Source organism: Anser brachyrhynchus (assembly GCF_964034855.1).
Source record: "Anser brachyrhynchus genome assembly, chromosome: 6".
NCBI classification, from domain to species: domain Eukaryota; kingdom Metazoa; phylum Chordata; class Aves; order Anseriformes; family Anatidae; genus Anser; species Anser brachyrhynchus.
The window spans coordinates 8019913-8039347 of record NC_137700.1 but is presented as its reverse complement, the minus strand read 5'-3'; the positions used below and the strand labels follow the sequence as shown (position 1 = coordinate 8039347).

Genomic DNA, 19435 nt, shown 5'->3' with positions numbered 1-19435 from the left:
TTGGATTACAAATGGATAAGTATGTGCTAACTTGGTTTCAGATGAATAAATAGGAACTAAAGTAATACAGTAGCCAAATTTCATATTTTGAGACAAATTAAAAAAAATGAGGGGGAGCTCATCTTAAATACTGGTAGCAAGCCCGTAAGAAGAGAAACTTACACATTTTTCTCTTAGAAGCTTGGTCAATATCAAACCTGACCACAGACATCTATTCTGAATTTCTGAAATCACAGAATATTACTGTAGCTACTTTTACTTTTTTTGTACTGCTTTTACAAACTAGCACCTCTAAGAAAACCTTGCATTTGTATAAGCATGTCACTTCGATGTTAAAAGCCACCAGCCTTCTCCCCTACCTTCTCCCCTATCCTTTTCAGTGGGTGGAACTTGTATCAGTTCATAGCTTATCCCACAGATCTGCTCCATGTTACAGTAAACTGCATCCTTAGGTTAAAGTAATTTTACTAAAAAAATCTTGTTTTCAGATGTAACTGCTAGGTCCCAAGCTTCAGTCTGCATAGCAAGAACTGCTCTCTGCATTAGCAGCCTGCAAACGCTGCAAGATCTCCTCTCAGCACTGACACCATTACTGACAGAGATATATAATGCAGTATCAAAAAGGGCTAGCTTTAACACCAACACTTTGTCAGCATATTGCAGAACCAGCTGCACCAGCCTTGTGTAACTCAGCCACCAGGGAAGGATACACAAAGCTGCTGTCTCTGGAAGAGCTTCAATCCACACTTCACAGTACCGCACCAGAAGTCACCATCAACAGTTACACTTACCTGAGAGGAAAGGCGCCCTGAACATAAACGATGTTTTCCTCAGCAAAATGGTTTTCGTCGTGTGAGGCTAATGCTTTTTGCTGTGGGTGTGCTGACTCCTGCCATTTCCCCAAACACAGGAACATCAGCTGCACGGTTTGTAGTAGCGGGGACTGGGTTCATGCTCTCCCCACTAACAAACTGTACCAGCACATGTATGACTAGCACAGCTTAAGGAACAGAAGGATGTCATTACTAAGGATTTTTTAGAGCCAGCTTTTGATATCCTGTGCTGACAAAGGTGACTGTCTCAGAAGTTGTCATCCTCCTTCAGCTGCGGAGAGAACTTTGTTAACAGCATGAAATCTGTAATTTATCTAGTATTACTAAATCCTAGGTGCCTTCTGCCACTGTTGGACTACGTTCAGTCCCACATCACCAAGAAATGTTGGTTCTGTGAGGTTACAGTGTTAATGTGTGAATGCTGGCAGAATTTTTTTTAAAACAGAAGCTTTATATAAATGGTGGCAAGAGGTTCTGTGACAGAAACAGGGCAGTAATTCCATGCAATTGCCTTTGCATTCATGTTTGCCAAGTAAAATTCAGATTCGATGAAGTGTTAGCCCGAACCACACTTCTTCCTTTACTGACAGGGTCAGGCAAATCCCATTTCAAGTTTTCAGAACCTTGGTTGGTGATTCTAGAATAGATGACCCATCAGGCCTCTGGAACAACTCCCATTTTCTCCCATTGGTTCTTTTGATTGCTAGTTTTACTGACAGTGAAGACAGTAACAACTGCTTTTAATCCTTTTTTAAAACTGCTCTTTTCTGTTTCAGTAACTGTACATTTTCTGTTCAAAAACATTGTTTTGCTTTAGCATTTCTGCCCTTCAAGAGCTGTTTGCCCTTTTTGCTGTTACAGTATTATCACTGTTCAGTTAATACTGACAAGCTGACATTTTGTACAAATGCATTTTTATTGTTTTAACAGAACCAAAGAAAAAGGTTGAAAACATTAGACTATACAACACATTTTGGTTTATAAACAAAGTTTTATAGTGGTAAAACATTTCTAAATGACATTCACGGTCTTTTTTCAAATTTCTGCTGCATTTCAGGTCTGAAGACCAATAGTGTTCAAAAAAGCAATAACTGCATAAGGTGAATGAGTATCTCAGCTTCTACAAAACAATTTAAGAACTTACAGCAAACATTCTGGAAGAATATCAAAGGCAACCATGATTTATAACTTTCCTGCAAACATTACTCAATAAACAAAAAGTGATCTTTGGCATAAACAATTATGTATTAAAGGCATTAGTAATATTGCATTAATATCAGTCAAGCAACTAAACAGTGATACTAAAAAAAAAACAGAAGCTTGAAATAGGGTTTGGGGGGGCTGAGAGGGGTGGGAGTGTGAGGAGTATTGAAATGCAGGAAGACTATTTAGAAAATCCCTTAAAAATAACCCCTACCTATTCAGTGTTATTTACTATTAAATAGAAATTACTACATTACAATTACGTTAGAGATCTGGTATAAACCAACCAAATGCAAGACATTCAGGTTAAGGCTCTGGCACTCCTTCCTTACCCCTCCTGTTCCAGGTAATCACAGGAAGAGAATACTAAGGAAAGATCCTAAGTACCATGTGTTTCATAATACCCAGACACCAGGAGTGAGTTGAAGATGAAGACATGCTTTTTCTTGCTAAGGTCAATTAGTTTGAGGCAGATGTATTATAATCACTTTAACTTCCCTTTTTAGATAACAGTGCAATGAAGGGGCAAGGGGAGGAAGTCTGAGTGTCACAGACAGGCAAAGAATAGCTGACTGTTCTCTCTCTCTTCCTTTAAGCTGTGGAAAAAAAATCAGTCTAACAAGGGCACTATATTAAAGGTCATGCAACAACTTTTCAGCAAATGAAAATTAAGAGGACATCATGAGGTCCAAGCTGATTTGGGCACAAGTTTGCAAATGCCCCTTGCAAATGTATGGAGATCCATTCTAAAACTGTAATTCCCCCCATCTGTCAAATGCCAAAAGAGACAATGGAGCAAATAAACATAACTATATATAGGAAGACATGTTAAATAATGGAAGGATAAAAACTTTTGAAGCCTATTTTATCAACAGTGTGTTTTGTTTTTTAAAATATAAAGTAACATGTTCAGTTTACTAAGACTTCAAAAACTTTTGAATTTCCAAACTCCAAATATGTTTTACTCAGATATTTTTACTGATTTTTTTTAGCATTAGGAACCACTCTTTGCTGGAAGCCATCTCACTACCTAAGGAGTTTCACATCCCTGCGGTGCTTGGGTTTCCAAAAGCTTACACACTACTATTGCATTGCTGAAAACATGCAGTTGGCAAAAGGTCTTTTGAATTTAATATTCTTAATCTTTTAATTTCCATCTTGAGTGGGCGCAATAACATTAGATGGAAAATAATAATAATTGCACGTGCTTGTGCACATTTGGTTTTTGAAAAGAAAGAGCTGGCGTGCGACATTTTCTGGACCTGGACATGTAGCTACCTTAAGAGAACCATATTTTTTCAGCCCAATACATCACTAAATTGAGCAATAAGGAGAGCTGCATGAATTAAGGACTCCAGCAGTAAGGCTCAGGCTGACAACCGTGTGCTACCAACATCCACCTAGAAGCATTTCAGTACAGCACAAGTTCTGAAATGCATACCTACAGGGTGACAGGAGGGTGACAGACAGCTCCAGTTTTTACTGAAGTAGTGATGCCAAGCAAAAATCAACAGGAAAATAAAAATTTAAATAATTTCAGCAGGGGGATTTTAATCCTCATTTTAGAATAGCTTTCCCCTTCCCACCCCTTTTTTCTTTTTAAAAAATCCCAACCTTCTACCACTTCTGAATGGTTTAAGAACAATCAGCTAAAATCCTGTTGAAGAGGTGAATTTTTATATATCCTTGTTTGTCCCTAAATCACTGCCCAATAACACTGTTAGTGTCCCAGACTCCCAACACAAGCTTAAAGTGAGGTGCATGTATTATACCATCACATGGAAACTACTGGAATATGCAGTGCATATATGAAATGTGCTTCTGGGATTACAGATTTCAAGAGAATCTTCAAAAGCAAAAAAAAGATAAGAACTGTCTACTATCAGAAACGACTTTGAGGTGTTTGATATCAAATGTGTTCTGAAGATATTTGAAATGCATTCTCTTACAATTCATACCCTTAGAATGGGGCATTAGCATAAGCTAATTTTAAGCTCATGTATACAGCACCTTTTGCTGTTAATAAATCTTCCATTTCCAAAAAAAGGCGTTTTATGTTACAGAAGACAATACTTATGTGGCTAGTGTCTACTGATACCATGGAGTCTTTCTGACCCAGCGAAGAGTGAATCCAGCATCTGTTCTTATCTTAATGGATGCTGCTTCAGCTTCTCTCACAGTTTCCTTTACAGACTGCATGAGGTTCTGGGCATTATGAACCAACATCTCAGTTGCCTGTCAAAAAAAAAAAGAAAAAAAACTTCTAATGTACATGGAAATACCACATTCAGAACCGTGCCTGACAACTCTCCCAATACAAGCATTTTTAAGTCAGTCTGTCTCTGAAAAGTAAATAAAAACCAGTGAAGTTTATGTTCTCTCACAGCAGCACTTTCCTGTTTCTCACAGTACAGTTATTGAAAGTCTGATTAAAAGCTCAATGCTTCAGAGCTGAATAATATCTCAGAAGCCAAAAGACTGCAGGATTTCAACTGAAAACATGCATTTGGAAGTCAGCAGAACTCAAGATGTAAGTAAAATACTCAAGATAATGTTGGAGAACAACTATTTTCACTGCAATCCACCAGAGGGTGCTACTACTCCTTCGGCATTAAGTCTGTTGTATTTTTAGAAGTTCTTTTGCTAGCTCACTTCTGACTATTAAATTAAAGGAGATAAATAAGTTGTTCATATAAAAATTTGAACCAGAATAACTTTTTGGCTTGGCAAGGACTGATGTCATTCTATTAAACTGTAGCTTTTGAAACAGCAACTAAGGTGTTAAGTTATCCTTACTAAACAGCTAAGGTAAGCTTACAATCTTTGAGTTCCCTGAACACATCCAGTATTACGTCATATCTTTTTACCCATAAAACTGACCAACAGTTCCACCCTACCACCAATTTTTACACCTCTTACTTGTTCTGATTCTTCATCACTGATATTAGTCCTGCCCAGCATGGTAGCTTTGACAGTGGAAAGAATTTTGAGTTGTGTGCTGATGGTTGGGATTCGCTCACAGACCTAAAGAATGAGGATAAAAAATGCTTCACATTATGAATTGAACTGATACACTTTCTTTTTTTCAGATTAATTCTTTGGTTTTGTTTTACTGTTAGAAAAAAGAATAAGCACAAAGGAGACCTTGTAACCTTCAAGACTTTCTGACAAAAATCGGTAGAACAACAGAACATCTTATTTTAGGTGCTTTGAGAATTTTGGGGATGGAACATACGTTCTCCCTTCCTCCAGATATTCCTCCAGGGTTTCACCCAGACTTCAGTGTGGAAAGATGTGTATTTGGATGAGAAAAAAAAAACCTACCAAGTGTTACACTTCTGCTACTATTCTTTGATATAAGAGGAATGAGTAGATGAAATACAAAGCAATGTAGACATAAGACAGACTGGTGCTCGTAGCACAGTATTTCTCATGACCTCTTAGGCACTGGCATCTTCTACACGTGTAAACAAATCCTGACTTGACAGAACATGTACTACCATGGGATCTAAAAACAGACTTGGAACTTGACAAAACTTTACAAACCAAGGGGAGATGCATGTGCTTTACTTCAACAGCTCCTGCACTCACTCATACTAAGAGAAGAACAAAGTATTCTTAAGGCATTTACATGTTAGCTCATTACCTGCAAGAGGTTTGTTCTAATGCGTTTGTCAGTGCATTGCTTGGCCACCTCTTTGGCCAGTCGAGTGACTTCATCTGAGGCCTTAGCAATATCCTTCGCACACTGAATAAGGGCACGCTTGTTTCCACTGCCTCCTCTCACCAGGCGTGACATCTCTGCCATTAGCAGCGCCATTCGTTTAGCAGCAGCAATGATGTCATTACCCTGAAGAGAACAACATCAGTGAGTGTTTGTGCCTGCAAGGAAGCTTCCCAGAAGTCACATCTGAACAGCAGTATACATTTTGGCAGCAACCCTTTCAACAAGTCAAGGATGGAAGAACCATTTGTGAACACAGAAGAGGTTTCTTCGAGGAACAGGGAAGATCTGCACTAACTATATGTTCATTACATGCTTTTCTTCCTAACACTCAGGAAAAAAGCTTGCTTCAAAACTGGAAAAAAGAAGTGGTAAAGAAAAATGTTAGTTTGTCCATGGAATAGGAGTTACTGCTTTGCTGGTGATGTTTAAAGATGAAGCATGTTTGTTTGGTTTTTAAGTGTGCTAAATAGCTTGTTAAACCAAATAGCACTAATTCTGTTAAATAGCGTAGTCATAACAGTTGAGCATAAGGTTTTCAGTGGCATCTGAAACTGAAGTGTCAAAGAATATGCTGTGCTGCTACCTTGCTACGTTGCTGAAGGATAAATGGAAGATAATCTGTAACATACAAACGTTTGTCACAGGTAATGTGGAAATGAGATGCAATGTTGTTGGTTTCGGTTGTTTTTTATTGGGGGGAGGGGAGAGTGAAGTTTTTTCTTGAAAAAAGTTCTTCCTTTTTGACAAATTCTTTCCATTGAAAATAAAGACTCTAGGAGGAGAGAAGAATTTGAAGTTGAAAAGATAAACTAGAAATATCATTAAAATTCAAATTTCTTTCATTAAATACATCAAATTCCATCACATAAGTACTTGAGAAATATTTGCAATATGTGAATTAATATGACCAAAGCAAAAACATTTCTCATACACTGTTCCAGAGAGAAACCTAATGCAAGAAAAAAGCAAACCAAGATGATCAATTGTTAATAGTATGTTAGTATATTTAGATTGACCTTCATAAGAAGTTGTTAGAAAAATGTGAAATATTTAGTGTCATGAAGCATTCCTATTGTGTGGATGAAATATTAGCATGGTGAGTTTATTTATTAGCACACTCGTTCTTCAGTATAATTCCACAATTAATGACCAATGAAGTCCAGAGCAAGAAGTACACAGTGAGAACCCAACTGACCAAATGTGTTCTGTCCCTTTGCACATACTTCCATGACGCACTACTGGCCATGAAGATATCCCAAACATGTAATTAAATGTTGCACAGATACAGGCGACACAAAAAGCTGAACTATTCGTTACCATGACCTAATATCTAAACTGTTTGCTAGTATAACCAGTTAGGATGCAAGTGACATAACACAAAGCCTTTCCATGTTTTCACGCAGGATGATCAAGAAATTAGGACCAGTGTCATTTACGAAGCCCTCAAACAAGTTATCCAAGCATCAGAATCTGAAAACGACAAGAACATTTTAAAGCCCTTTTTATTAAAAATAGTTTAGTATATCTCTACATACATACATATATGTATAAATACACACACATCCCTAACCTTTTTTTGTTATATGACACCAACCTTACTTTTTGCAGCATGCTATAAAAAGTGACAAGTCTTGCAAACATTTGTGCTTAGACAGAAGAGACAGGCTACTTGTGAACATCTGAACCCCATGTTAGATTTCCACTGTTTTTATACAAACACTATCCCAATTCAGCAGATAACAGCATACAGTGCAGCTTCTCCATAAAAGAATTCTCTCAAAACCAGCATTTGCAATACAGCCAAGTGCAAGCCAGCAGACAGTCAGTCAGTCCTCTTCAATAAACACTGCCATACAAAGCCATTCCTTGTTCCAAGGTATTTTAATTGATGGCATCAATGTAGGCAAAGCATAATAGACATGTTAAATGACTTCTTGAATACTGTATACTCTGTTGTATCTGGAAGTCATTAAGAAACCATTAACCATGGCTTCCCAGGTAGCACAAATTAATGAAAAAAGAAAAGGGGGGAGGGAAGACAACCGCTATTTACAAATTGAAAACTGCCATAACAAAGAGAACAGGCAGATGCAGAGAGAGGAAGCCTTTGAATATTAATAAGTGACCCAAATCAAGCTTCAGTCTGGCACTGACAGACAGATCTAGCAAACTTGTGAAGCCACTCTCAGTCCTTAAGATGAAGTGCAGGCACGCTTATTCATTCAGAATGATGGGACCCAGCAGGGATCAAGAGTGATGCAAATGTGTCAGCGTTCCAAATGGCTGGATGCACACAGATCAGTCCCCGGGGGAGACTCAGGAGTACCTTACTAGACCACTTGGTTGCTTCCCGATGTAGAGACTGAGCAGCAGCCAGAATGGGCTGGTTAACAGGCTGATTGGTTGGCATTAACAGCAGCTCAGGCTCGTAATCATCTTCAATGTCAGAGGGGAGAGTGAATTCAACATCTGCATCATCCTCCTCATCTATATCTACACCAGCCTCAGCCGCTTCATTAACCACAGTCACAGGCTTTGCAGGTGGCAGCAAGGGTGGAGAAACAGGGGACAGTTAGTACAAGAAGCAGAATTTGGTAGAAGAGCATGAACTGAGCTGTTTTAGTGACCAAAACATCCTCTTAGTCTCTCAAGATCTGACAGGACAGCTCTAGGATCAGGTAAGAGGGAGGAGGGGAAGGAATACAAGATTAGCAGAAGGAAAGAAACATTTCACCTGTGAACCAAAGTTACCAAAGAAATCAAGAAGTTACAAGTCAAAGATGCAGCTACATTTTTCAACTCAGCATACAGCTTCTACACGCAGAGGCTGATTTTCAGAACAACATTTTTCTGGCAAGACAATGGAGAAATGAATGGATTTTCTGTTTTAATGAAAGCCATTTTCACTGGCTTGAAGCAGGCACAGCAGCTGATGACTGTGGTATTTGTGCAGACACAAAGCATGTATGAAAGCCTTTTCACATATATGTAAGAAGAGATAGCAGCAGGACCACAGAAAAACCACTGATACTGTTTCTGTCAAGAAAAAAAGGGGGGGGGGGGGGAGACATTGTAGAAATGGGTATTGAAGTACTGCAGGTAATGTGAAAAAGAACAAAACCAGGTTATGAAAAAAGGAGGTGATTCTGAATGTTATGAATGACATGAATATTACAGTTCTTTAAAAAGACTGAAACAGAATTAGTAAAGTAAGAGGATTATGAAACATATTATACTGTTTTGCCACAATATGTTGTATCCGTTACCTTTTAAAAAAAGATTCAAGCAAATAAAAGGAGTTCACAAGGGTGAGGCAAAAGTCATATAACAGTACAGTCATTTATAATATAACAGCATTTCAATAAAAAAGGTATCACACAAATTTACTAACTGCATTTCTTTGATGAATGCTACATGTCAAACAACCCTTAACAAAAACTATGCATTTGCAACTGAATTTTGCTTAAGATCTGATCTTTTAAAGAAAAACATCTACATCAGTGAAAACATGCAGAAGTTTTTGGAAGAACAAGTTCTAGCATTTACATATTGACAAATCAACCCATCTTTGAAGACTTAAATCTAAGTATTAATTCAGTGAGAAGTTTCCAGTGTCCCTCATTTTGATGCTAGTTTTGACACAGGAGCCTAACTAAACAAATAAAACTTCATCTCTCCTTTATTCAGATGAGGGGGAAAGGCAAGGAAATCTAAAGCAACAGGTGTTTGTCTTGTGCTCTGTGAGAAAACGAATACACGGAAACCCAAAATCTACCCAGTGAAAAGGAGTTTTTGTTAAAGAAAAAAAGCAATGAACTTTAAATCTTACAGGAATGGAGAATGTTATCAAATGCTTTTAAAGATTAGTTACTTGCCCTCCTATAAGCGTAATACATAGTAAAATATCAGTGGGCTAATATAAACGGCCAAAAAAGCAGAAGGCAGTTTACACAGCCTGTTGCCATTTAGTATAAGCATGACCTTGTGTTTCTGTCTTTCCAGATCTAACCCATATTCCTCAGTAACAGCATCCATCAATTCCTCTTCCACCCAATAAGGGATTGGCTTCAACTACAAAAATTGTTTTTAAATTCTATTGTTCTGCCCTTTATGACTGTCTGCAAAAATATTTTAAAACTTGAACTGCGTGTACAAAATTGTTCTTGACAAATGGTGTCCTGACCACCACCTTCTTCCCCAAAATATATTGTCAAAGCAACTGTACCTTTATTGGTAAAATGGAACTGCTAACAAGAATTTAAAGCACAAATGCTACACTAACTTACTGGTTTGTCGGTCTCAACTTATTAGTGTTTCATAAACAAAAAACACTAAGCATGGAGCTCCTTCATAATTAGGAGGAAGTTTTAAGGTCTGCTACCTTGTTTTGATACATAAATATTTTAATAGATACATTACTTTAATTATACTCTAGTGTGTCTATACATGTAATTTAGTACATGTATAGTAAACTTTTTTTTTTAAACCTACTGTGTATTGTTAGGTTACTCATTTGGGGATTCAAACACTTCAAAACACTTAGGAAGCTGAAATTAAGATTTTCAGCATCAAGATTACCTTCTGAGAAGATACGTTCCAGTCTTATACATTAAATAAAATAAAAACGCATGCAGTATATCCAGGAGTATGTGGAAAATAAAAGCATTTCATTTTAAGGAAGGAACACAAACAGATTTGCAGTATTTCTTTTGTATTTCATTTGTACTTCCAAAACAGATGTTCCTTATGCACATCAAGTTGTTGAAGCTGATTCAGTAAGCTATTGAAGTTTATCTTCTCGTTACCATGTATTGGGGTGGAAGAAAAAAGTGAAGATCTTAAAAGCCAAATTCTGGCCTTCAATTAATATCTGCAGAAGGCTGAAACTCAGAAGTTCTTAACAAGTTGCTACCAGAGAAAAAGTATAGCTTTAAATTTTAAAAAGGTGAAAAAAGAAGCAAAGAAGTTGCATTTGTATTTATAGGACTAATACAGACTTCAGACTGGTTTGTCATGGCACTGAAATAGTAAAAAAAAAAAAAAAAAAAAAAAAACACGAAGGATTTTGGCCTTGATAGAGAGCGACTCTACAAAAAAGGAAGCAGATCAGGTTACCTATATACACTCACATTTCTGATCAGAACAGCACCAGATAAATTGCAAAGTAACTTGCAGCTCCTTCCAGAACAAAAACCAGCTCATGATTCTCGCAGCCAGTGTCTGCAACATTCATGCAGACTTTCCAAAGTCAGTTAAATAAAGCAATCAATTTGCTAACCTAGAAAGGCACAAGTAATAGTGCCTCTCTAGGCAATACTAGCATCAAGAATCACAAAGAGCTTAGCACATTTGTGTTCATAGAGGTACCATGATAAAGCATTCTAGCACTTCTGAGTACTAGAACAGTTGTACCTAGCTCACTCTGAAGATGAAAGGGTTTCTGATTCCTCTTACTGCAGCGTTTTTACCATTTGGTCTATATAAGACTATTCTCTGCATTGAGGCATCTGATATTGGACCAAACTAACACACTGATCCTAAAGAAATGTTCTTATTAGCACAGGACACATATGTAACAACTTTTACCTTGCTAGACCATTTTCGTGCTTCATCATGCAACTGCCTAGCAGCCATCATCATGGGCTGATTAATAGCTTCTCCTGCTTTCTGCTCTGGGAACTCTTCATCCTTTTCTTCAGGTGGTGGTGGTCTGGGTGGGGGAACCTCACCTTCTGGAAGTGGTGGTTTTGGAGGAGCAAGCTCATCAGTCAGCTAAGAAAGGTAAAAACCCTATTCAGTGCAATGAAATAGTACAAAGATCGAGTATCACAACAGTATCATGGCAAGACATGATCGCATGAGCTCATGCCTTCTTCCAGCTTTTCAAGTGCTCCCTGTTTAAGGAAATACCATGTTTTATTCTCTTCTTTTGAAAGCTGGATTATTATTCAAGACTTCAGACTACTTGTATACATGGCTGGCTAGACAATGCATTTTATGTCTAAGGAATAAAAATTTAGTCAAAAAATTTCAGTGTGCAGTCCACACTTCATCAGTGACAACTGAGTATTGTATTACAAAATATACTGCACTTACATGAAGCTGCTCAAGGTCAGGAGGAGGAGGGGGAAAATCTGGTTCCTGAGGCTGAAAAGCTTCTCTGACTTTGGCCACAGCTCCCAGAATTCTGTATCCAGAATCCAAGAAACTCTTCTGCAAACCTGAACAAAAATCCCATTCCCAGATTAATAGCATTCTGTAATATTTAGAATTGCAATACTATCAAAAAACACAAAAAATATTTTGATAAGGTACACAGAGTGCACATATTTCTATAAAATAATTTTCAAAAACTACCACAATGTTTATACTTGATTTCCATGTTTGAAATATTAGTATCATACACAACGTGCATAAAATAATATCTAGGCTGAATAATGGTCACTATCAATAGCCAAAGTAATTCCCAAAATAACTTTTAGAACAAAAGACGTTATGTACTACTTGCCTTATAGAGGTACTACTACTGATAAAAGTAACAAATACTTGTTTCTGATAAAGATTATGACATCATGCAATGAACTAGAATGGTGAATCCTTTTCCGTGAACATGCGCCATAGGTTTTTGATTGCATTTCCAAAGAGCAGGACCCAGCAGTTAATGGTGTGACCTTGATCTTACCATTATGGGATTTAAGCATACACAAAATTTCCATAAATGGGGATACATAGCTGTACAAGAGAAAATGAGCGCTACTTCACACGGCATTCCACCAATGAAAGATACATTTCAAATCAGCTGACCGAATCCTTACCAGGATCAGAGATGTTTCCTGCCACAGCTTTAGCATCCATTACCATCGGTGATATAGTTTTGCTTAGTTCATCAGAGGCTGCTTTAACAGCCTCCCGGAATTTAGGGTCTTCTGAATTTTCAACCTCCCGTTTTGCCACCAATAGGATGCGGTTTGCTCGTCTAGCAATGCTGGTGGCGCCAGCTACCAGCATCTGTGGTTGGATATTGGCCATTGCAACTTTACACTTATCAAGATCTTTCTTAATAGCCTCTTCTGATGCATCCAACAGAGACTTGGTATCAATGGCTTCATCCACCAACCCTAGGATAAAAGTTGAACACATTAATATTCTAATTTCAACTCTGGAAATGGCTATTACATATTCCTGAGACTGTTTCCAACCAGAAAAGCAACTATTTCCAAACTTGAGGAGTAGGGAGGAGTGAAAGAAGGCATGAAAATCAGACCAAATGTATTACTGACATTTTACTTCTGTGTGGTACCTCTATCACAGTAACTATTGTCAGGCTTGCTCCCAATAACAACATCCCAAATTCTTACTCATCTAATGTGGAATGTTGCTTGAATGAAAAATTGACTTACTTACACAGTATATACAGCACAATTTCATTCCTTGCAAATTTCTTTATCTATATTCAGCAATTTTGTACCCCTCCCATTCATGCAAAATGAAAGATTCCTCTTGGTTGTGCTTTAAATTAAGGGTGATGTATAGTGATAAAGCAGTAAGATTTAAAATTCCTACAAGTTAATTACGGAGATGGTGAGGGACTCAGCATACAGCCAGGAGAAAGTATTTTGTTAGCAGTCCAATACGGACTGAAACATTTCTTCAGGACTGAAACATTAAAGTGTTTCAGGGAGAGTCAGTAGATCCGTAGTTTTGTTTTATGCGCTCCTTTCATGAAGCTCTTACATCATTTTGAACGTTTTCTTTCCCCCGTTTAACTATCTGTCCTCATTCAACATGCCAAGATTATGTAAAAATAAAAGCCTCAAGCTGCTACAGTGATATATTACTAACACAACAAGTACAAAACTAAAGGTATATTGCTATTCCCATGAAAGAATCGAAGCCCAGTTTGCTTCCCCCACCAGTCAAAACCAACTCCTATGAAGCAAGTTATTTTATTTATGCTAACATAAACACGTTTCTGGAGTCACAGAGCACACTCCCACTTCTCTTAAACAATATTTTTTTATTCAGTTATTACTTCTGTACATGTCTCTTCAATCCAAATAGAATGGATAAAAAAATCCATACTGGGTAAGTAAGCACAAATATAACCTTCAACAAAAAATCTTACTTTACCTGTCATTTTTTCTACATTATCAATCCATTGGTTTTTCATTGTCTCAAAATGTTCATAAGCAGCTTGATTTCCAGGATTTCTCAATAGAATTCGAGCAGCTGATACTACCTACCAATGGAAAATGTTTTTAATTAAGTAACAATAATTTTTAATCATTACATTTTTAATTATTAAATAACAATATATAAATACATTGTACGTATTCCTGAAAATGCATTTGTTTCTCCATGATAAATGTGAAGCTCCTCACTTTTAATACTCCATTAATTCTAGTTCAATTTCTGTTCAATTTCTAGTTCTGTTTCAAGATTTACAATGCTTCTAGTATTTGTTGGTACTAATATTTATTCTCTCTAACTTCATTTACTTGCTTTTGCATCAACGAGTGTTTTATCATTTACTAATGATAAAAAAAGCACTAATGTACAATACTTTTGACAGTCTCACTAGTTCTAGATAGAAGTTTAATTTGGAAAAAAGTCATTAAAGAAGCATTTTCTCTACTCTATTAAGCCTCCAAGTAACCGTTTCAAGGATAAGTTACTGGTGCTTCTGTCCAAAAGCTGAAGAGTAAGACACATCATTTAATTACCTTGTCCTACCCGTTAGGATATACATGAATATTTGCCATTTCTCTTCTCACAATGTCAGTGCTATGTTCCTTGCTGCTATTAACATCTTACTCCGATAAGCAGAAACAAATGGAAAATTCCACAGAAGTCCCTCCCAACCCTCATAACAGCATTTTGAGACTAAGAAAGCAAACCTGTGGGGTAAGTTCCCTTGCTGATTTCACTGTTGCCTGAATGCCTTCCACAGTGGTTTTATTAGCAGTTCCAACTGCAGCTGCTTTTTCTGCCGTTGCTCCCAGTCTAGCAGCATGGTTTTCGAAGTTTGCTGCTCTTTCATCAAACACCTACTTGTCAGAAGAGAAAAATATATTTAAAAAGCCTTACTTCACAAACAGAACAAAAAATTCCTTCAGGTGTCACATACCAGAGACACCTTCATAACATCTGAACTTAACACGTCTCCTGACATGATGCAACAAGACACAAAGGGTCTGAAACAGTTTCATTTTTTCCTTTTTACATTAGTGGACTTTCTTCTCTACTAACTCATTTGGTCTACAATAGATACTATCACACTTCATAGCTTTGAGATATAAAGTACATTAATTCCCAACCACTGTTCTAACAACTGAGTTGAAACCGTTCTAGCTTACAGAGATAAATCCTCAAAACCAGAATCCAGAAGTGACTGCATTTGGAATAAAAATATGGGGTTTACTCTAAAAATTGAAGCTTCACATTGGAAAAAGAATATATGCATTCTTCCACCATTCTTATTTACACAAGGACAGAATACATAGATAAAATCTATCCTGTTGTAAAGTTAAATTTCCCAAGGCCTTGGTAATTATTTTGATCATGTTCAAATCAACCAGCCATACAAAGCTTGCAAGCAGAGAGTTTGATACTTCAAGGCCAGAAGCATTGAATTATGGGAAGCATTATACAGCAAGAGAACAGGTTAAGTATGCTGATTAATCTTGACATGAATTAGACAACTTTAATCATCTTATACAATGTCAAGATATGCAATCCACTAACTGCTGTCAGTGATTTGGCACTAGAATTATCAGCATGCTGAAGATAACATGGTATGAACATCACAGGGAACAGTCTTCAGCATTTACTGAAGTCAGGGATGATACAGTTTCCAGGGATATATAGCACAATCCTTAGTCCCCAAGAGACCAGAAAGATTTTCATGGCAATCATCTTGCAGTCAGAATTAATAAGCATGTATTACAAGCTTGTGAAAAAAATACTGATTCATTGTTCAGAACACTTATTCAAAATACCAGTTCATTTTTCAAAATAGTGATTCTTGTAACAATAACTAAATAATAACTAAACAGTAACTGAAGCTTCACATGGGGAAAAAACACTTTCATATACTTGCCTCTTCTCTATTGGGAGTATCAGAAGGCGCAGTAGCTGCTACTGCTAACAACTTAATAGGAGTTGTAGTGTCACTAAAAACATCAGAAACTTCCTGGGTCATTGCTTCTTGCATCCGTGCCTTAAGATCCTTCAAAAAAAAAACAAACTATTAACACATGATACAGAACCGTTAAGTTCACAGGGATTTAAATCCCAGAAAACCTCTTATTGACAAAGAATAAAGAAAAAAAGCCTGTTATGTTGGAAGCTATAAAGATAAAACAATCTCATAAGCATGTTTAGTAAATCACTTTTTCATCATTTGAAATGCAAGAAGCTTACATGCCACTCATTGTAGCAGGATCAGAAGCTACGAATGGCATCATGAGACCTTGACACTCACATTTGCAATGCTAACATGCTATCTTCATTGAAAGTAAGACTTCTCTTTATTTTTACTTCTAAATTACTCATTTAGAATTAATCCCTGAAGCACGGTATCAAGATGTATTGTAGAAAGCTTGCTTTACGTGTCCCAGATAAACCACCACTTGTTTGGCTGCATTTTTTTTTGTTCCTCTGTTTATTGGTGCCTCCAACATAGAAGCCCATTATCAAGGCAGTGCAAACCCTTCCATGTATTATCATGTGTCCAAGAAAAGATTTTTACCTTCAGCGAGTCCTGAAGCTGAGCAGCAATTGCCCTAGCCTGAGGAGACTCTCCCTCCCCTCTTGCTGCAAGGTCAGCAAGTTGAGCAGCCAGCTGGTCTACACGGTCGCATTTGGCAAGCAGGTCTTGACGATAAGGTCCCATCATGACATTGGCTAAACGACGACCTTCTGCGACCAGACCCCGAATTGCTGCCTGGCCTACAGTGGAAGAAGTCATGTTACATTAACATACAGGACAACCAAAACTTGAAAGTGTAATTCAAACATCCCATGAACTAAATGACATTCCAGAATATCTGGGTTTTTAAGAACACATTTCTGGGTGGTGAGAAGGATCTTCTGCAGTTTCTCAGCAATGGCACTTCAAACCCAAACAGGAATTCACCCCTCACCAATTTCTTTTGCCTATTACAGCACTTCAGGCCTAGAGATGCATCCTTTTTTAACTAGGGCGGCCTCAAGTTAACCATTATAGCTGTCAGATATCCCTACATAACTAATCTCTTGACTGTAATAGAAATTGCTTGCAAACTCCAAGTACTGCAATTCTTCTCCATGTCACTTCAAGTCATAACAAGCTGAGCATGAAGAGGGGAAAAATCCATGTACAAAACATAAATTTTAGTACAGAATACCCTCTACAGGGGTTCCAGAAATCATGGGTAAACGCATGTTCAGTGTCCAGGACTAGAAAAAAATAATAAAAACCTAAAAAGCCTTCACAGCATGTTGAAGTTCTTTCTGTTAAAAAAGTCATTTTTAATATGGGCAATGTCCTTAACTCACTCACAGAAGCTTCCTGTTCTTTTAACAACGTGTTCCTCTGTTCTTTCAAGTAATACAATAGTAGTCTTTTTAAAGGAAGTCATCATATATTAAGTCCTTTAAAGACCTACTGAACAGTCAGTTTAAGCCAATGCTACCATACAAGTAATCCAAGTGCTGTCTACATCAAACAGAGCACATACCTGATTGACATTCTGAATATAACCTTTCCTACCTATAAGCACCCTACCAAGGCTCAATCCGAGGAAAGGGATTTAAATCCCTTGAAAAGAAAAAAATGGCATCATATTACAACTAGAATTTTTCTTCATTAACCTACAAACATTACAGTTTTGGGACGTTACATCCTTTCACACATTTTTATCATTACATATTACTATTACAATTGATTAAACTCTGTATTCTGTAGTACACATCCAGCACTGAGAAACTTTGGTTCCTTCAGAAAACTTCCAGTATGTACACACAAGCTTCATGATTAACTAGGTACTTACAGATTTTGGGGGGGTAGGGGAGCAGGTTTAAGTTCCCTTTGTTTATTTTGCATTAAAAATAATAAAAATTAAGCTTATTTTCTGTGCTTCCTCAAGACAACCACCTCAGATTTCACCATGTTATAGATCAACTAAAATTATGAAGGCATACTTTCATTTGGTATACTTTCTGCTCATCATAAAGAGTCAAACACATGGAACTCCACTATTTTGTTAAAATATTGCATGTAAAATTGATTTCACATGTGTCCAAGCTATCAACATCAATAAATTTTTCATTCACATATCTGTCATTCGCTATTCACACAACAGAAATCATCTTGACAGACATAAGGAAAGGTATGTGAAAGTCTTTAAATGTGAAAGTCTTGCAGATACACTGTATTTTATAAGGCATTTCCACCCATATCAGATGCTACAGAACTGTTGAATACAGTTTAGAAACTTCATCCTCCTACTTGAGATAGCATTAGAAGAAAACAAGAAAAAAATTCAGAGATGTTTTACAATAAGCTCTCGGTAACACAATTCCTGAGCCATAATTTATGCTTGCTGATAGCATGCTTGGATTCTCAGATCACTTTTCTATTTGATTAAGTAGCAGTCTCCTCAGATAACCCAGAAATCATACAAGAAGTGATATTTTTAGATGAGGTTTATGAAGGACTCAATTACTCAATTTGCTGGAGTATATAGAGATTCAGATATGAGATGCTATATTTGCATGACATTAAAAGAGCAAGGAGCATTCTAAAGTTTGTCTGTTCTACAGTACACATTCTCCCATTCGTTGCCAAAATTGTTCTTTCCAGAACCAAGAGAATCACAGGCCAGCCTCATTCAATAATATTGCAGCCAGGACTTGGCTATAAACCACCAGCCAGGAACTGCACATCTCATCATCAATGAAGAAATTCCACACATCCTCAGCATCTCAGTAGCAGTACGTTCAGTCATAAAAATTACTAAGTTAAACTGTAAAATTGTGACTGGGGGGGTGGGGTAAGAAGTATGCAGAAACACTTACCTACTCCCCGATCATCAACTGTAGGATTGTCTATCCACCTTTGAGCTTGCTCAATCTTGCCCTCCAAATGGACAGCTGCTTTGACTGGCCTAGTATTTGCTACAGCTCTGTTTGTTTTGGACTGTAAATTCTGAAGTGATGTAGCTATTTGCTTCGCCAATGCACGGGCCTCAGGAGAGTCACCTTTCCCACTGAGGATTTAAAAAATAGAAAAACAAAGTTATAGTAATATGCAGATCTTTTACAGCTACTCTCGAATTCTGTAGGAAAAAGAAGACAAGAGAGGTACTTCATCTTTTAAATAAAGTAAGATTTCAGACTTGAATCTCAGAACAAATAATGCAGATCTGTCATCCATAAATCCCCACCTCATTTCGCTGCTTTGGCACCTAGATATTACTTATGTTCAACACAGCACTGAGGCAGGGGAAGGTATGGCATTGTCACTCATCAGTTTGATTTCCCATACCTATGGCCATCTTATGAACACCTGCAATAACATCAGATTGCAAGTACAAAAGTAAGTAGCAACAGACCCAAGGCTATTCATAAACCAGAAAACAGTACGTTAGGACTGCCAATGAAGCGTCAAGAAAAGCTTGAAGTGTCAAAC

General features: G+C 37.3%; 1 protein-coding gene across 4 annotated transcripts in view; it reads right to left on the bottom strand.

Moving 5' to 3' along the window:
• Nucleotides 1-1730: 1730 nt before the first annotated feature.
• The window catches only part of VCL (vinculin), a 64100-nt gene continuing 46395 nt past the window's right edge, over nt 1731-19435 (bottom strand). For 2 of the 4 annotated variants that reach the window (XM_080598074.1, XM_080598076.1), the window contains 11 exons: nt 18823-19013; nt 16514-16713; nt 15863-15991; nt 14661-14810; nt 13894-14002; nt 12579-12881; nt 11860-11984; nt 11350-11535; nt 5683-5886; nt 4956-5060; nt 1731-4271 (listed from right to left, as the gene is read on the bottom strand). In XM_080598074.1, the coding sequence (XP_080454200.1) occupies nt 4125-4271; nt 4956-5060; nt 5683-5886; nt 11350-11535; nt 11860-11984; nt 12579-12881; nt 13894-14002; nt 14661-14810; nt 15863-15991; nt 16514-16713; nt 18823-19013 (1849 nt within the window). In that variant the 3' untranslated portion in view covers nt 1731-4124. Of the gene's footprint in view, nt 4272-4955; nt 5061-5682; nt 5887-7200; nt 7234-8089; nt 8297-11349; nt 11536-11859; nt 11985-12578; nt 12882-13893; nt 14003-14660; nt 14811-15862; nt 15992-16513; nt 16714-18822; nt 19014-19435 lie in introns of those variants that run through there. The other 2 variants (XM_080598077.1, XM_080598075.1) reach the window with 2 other exon arrangements.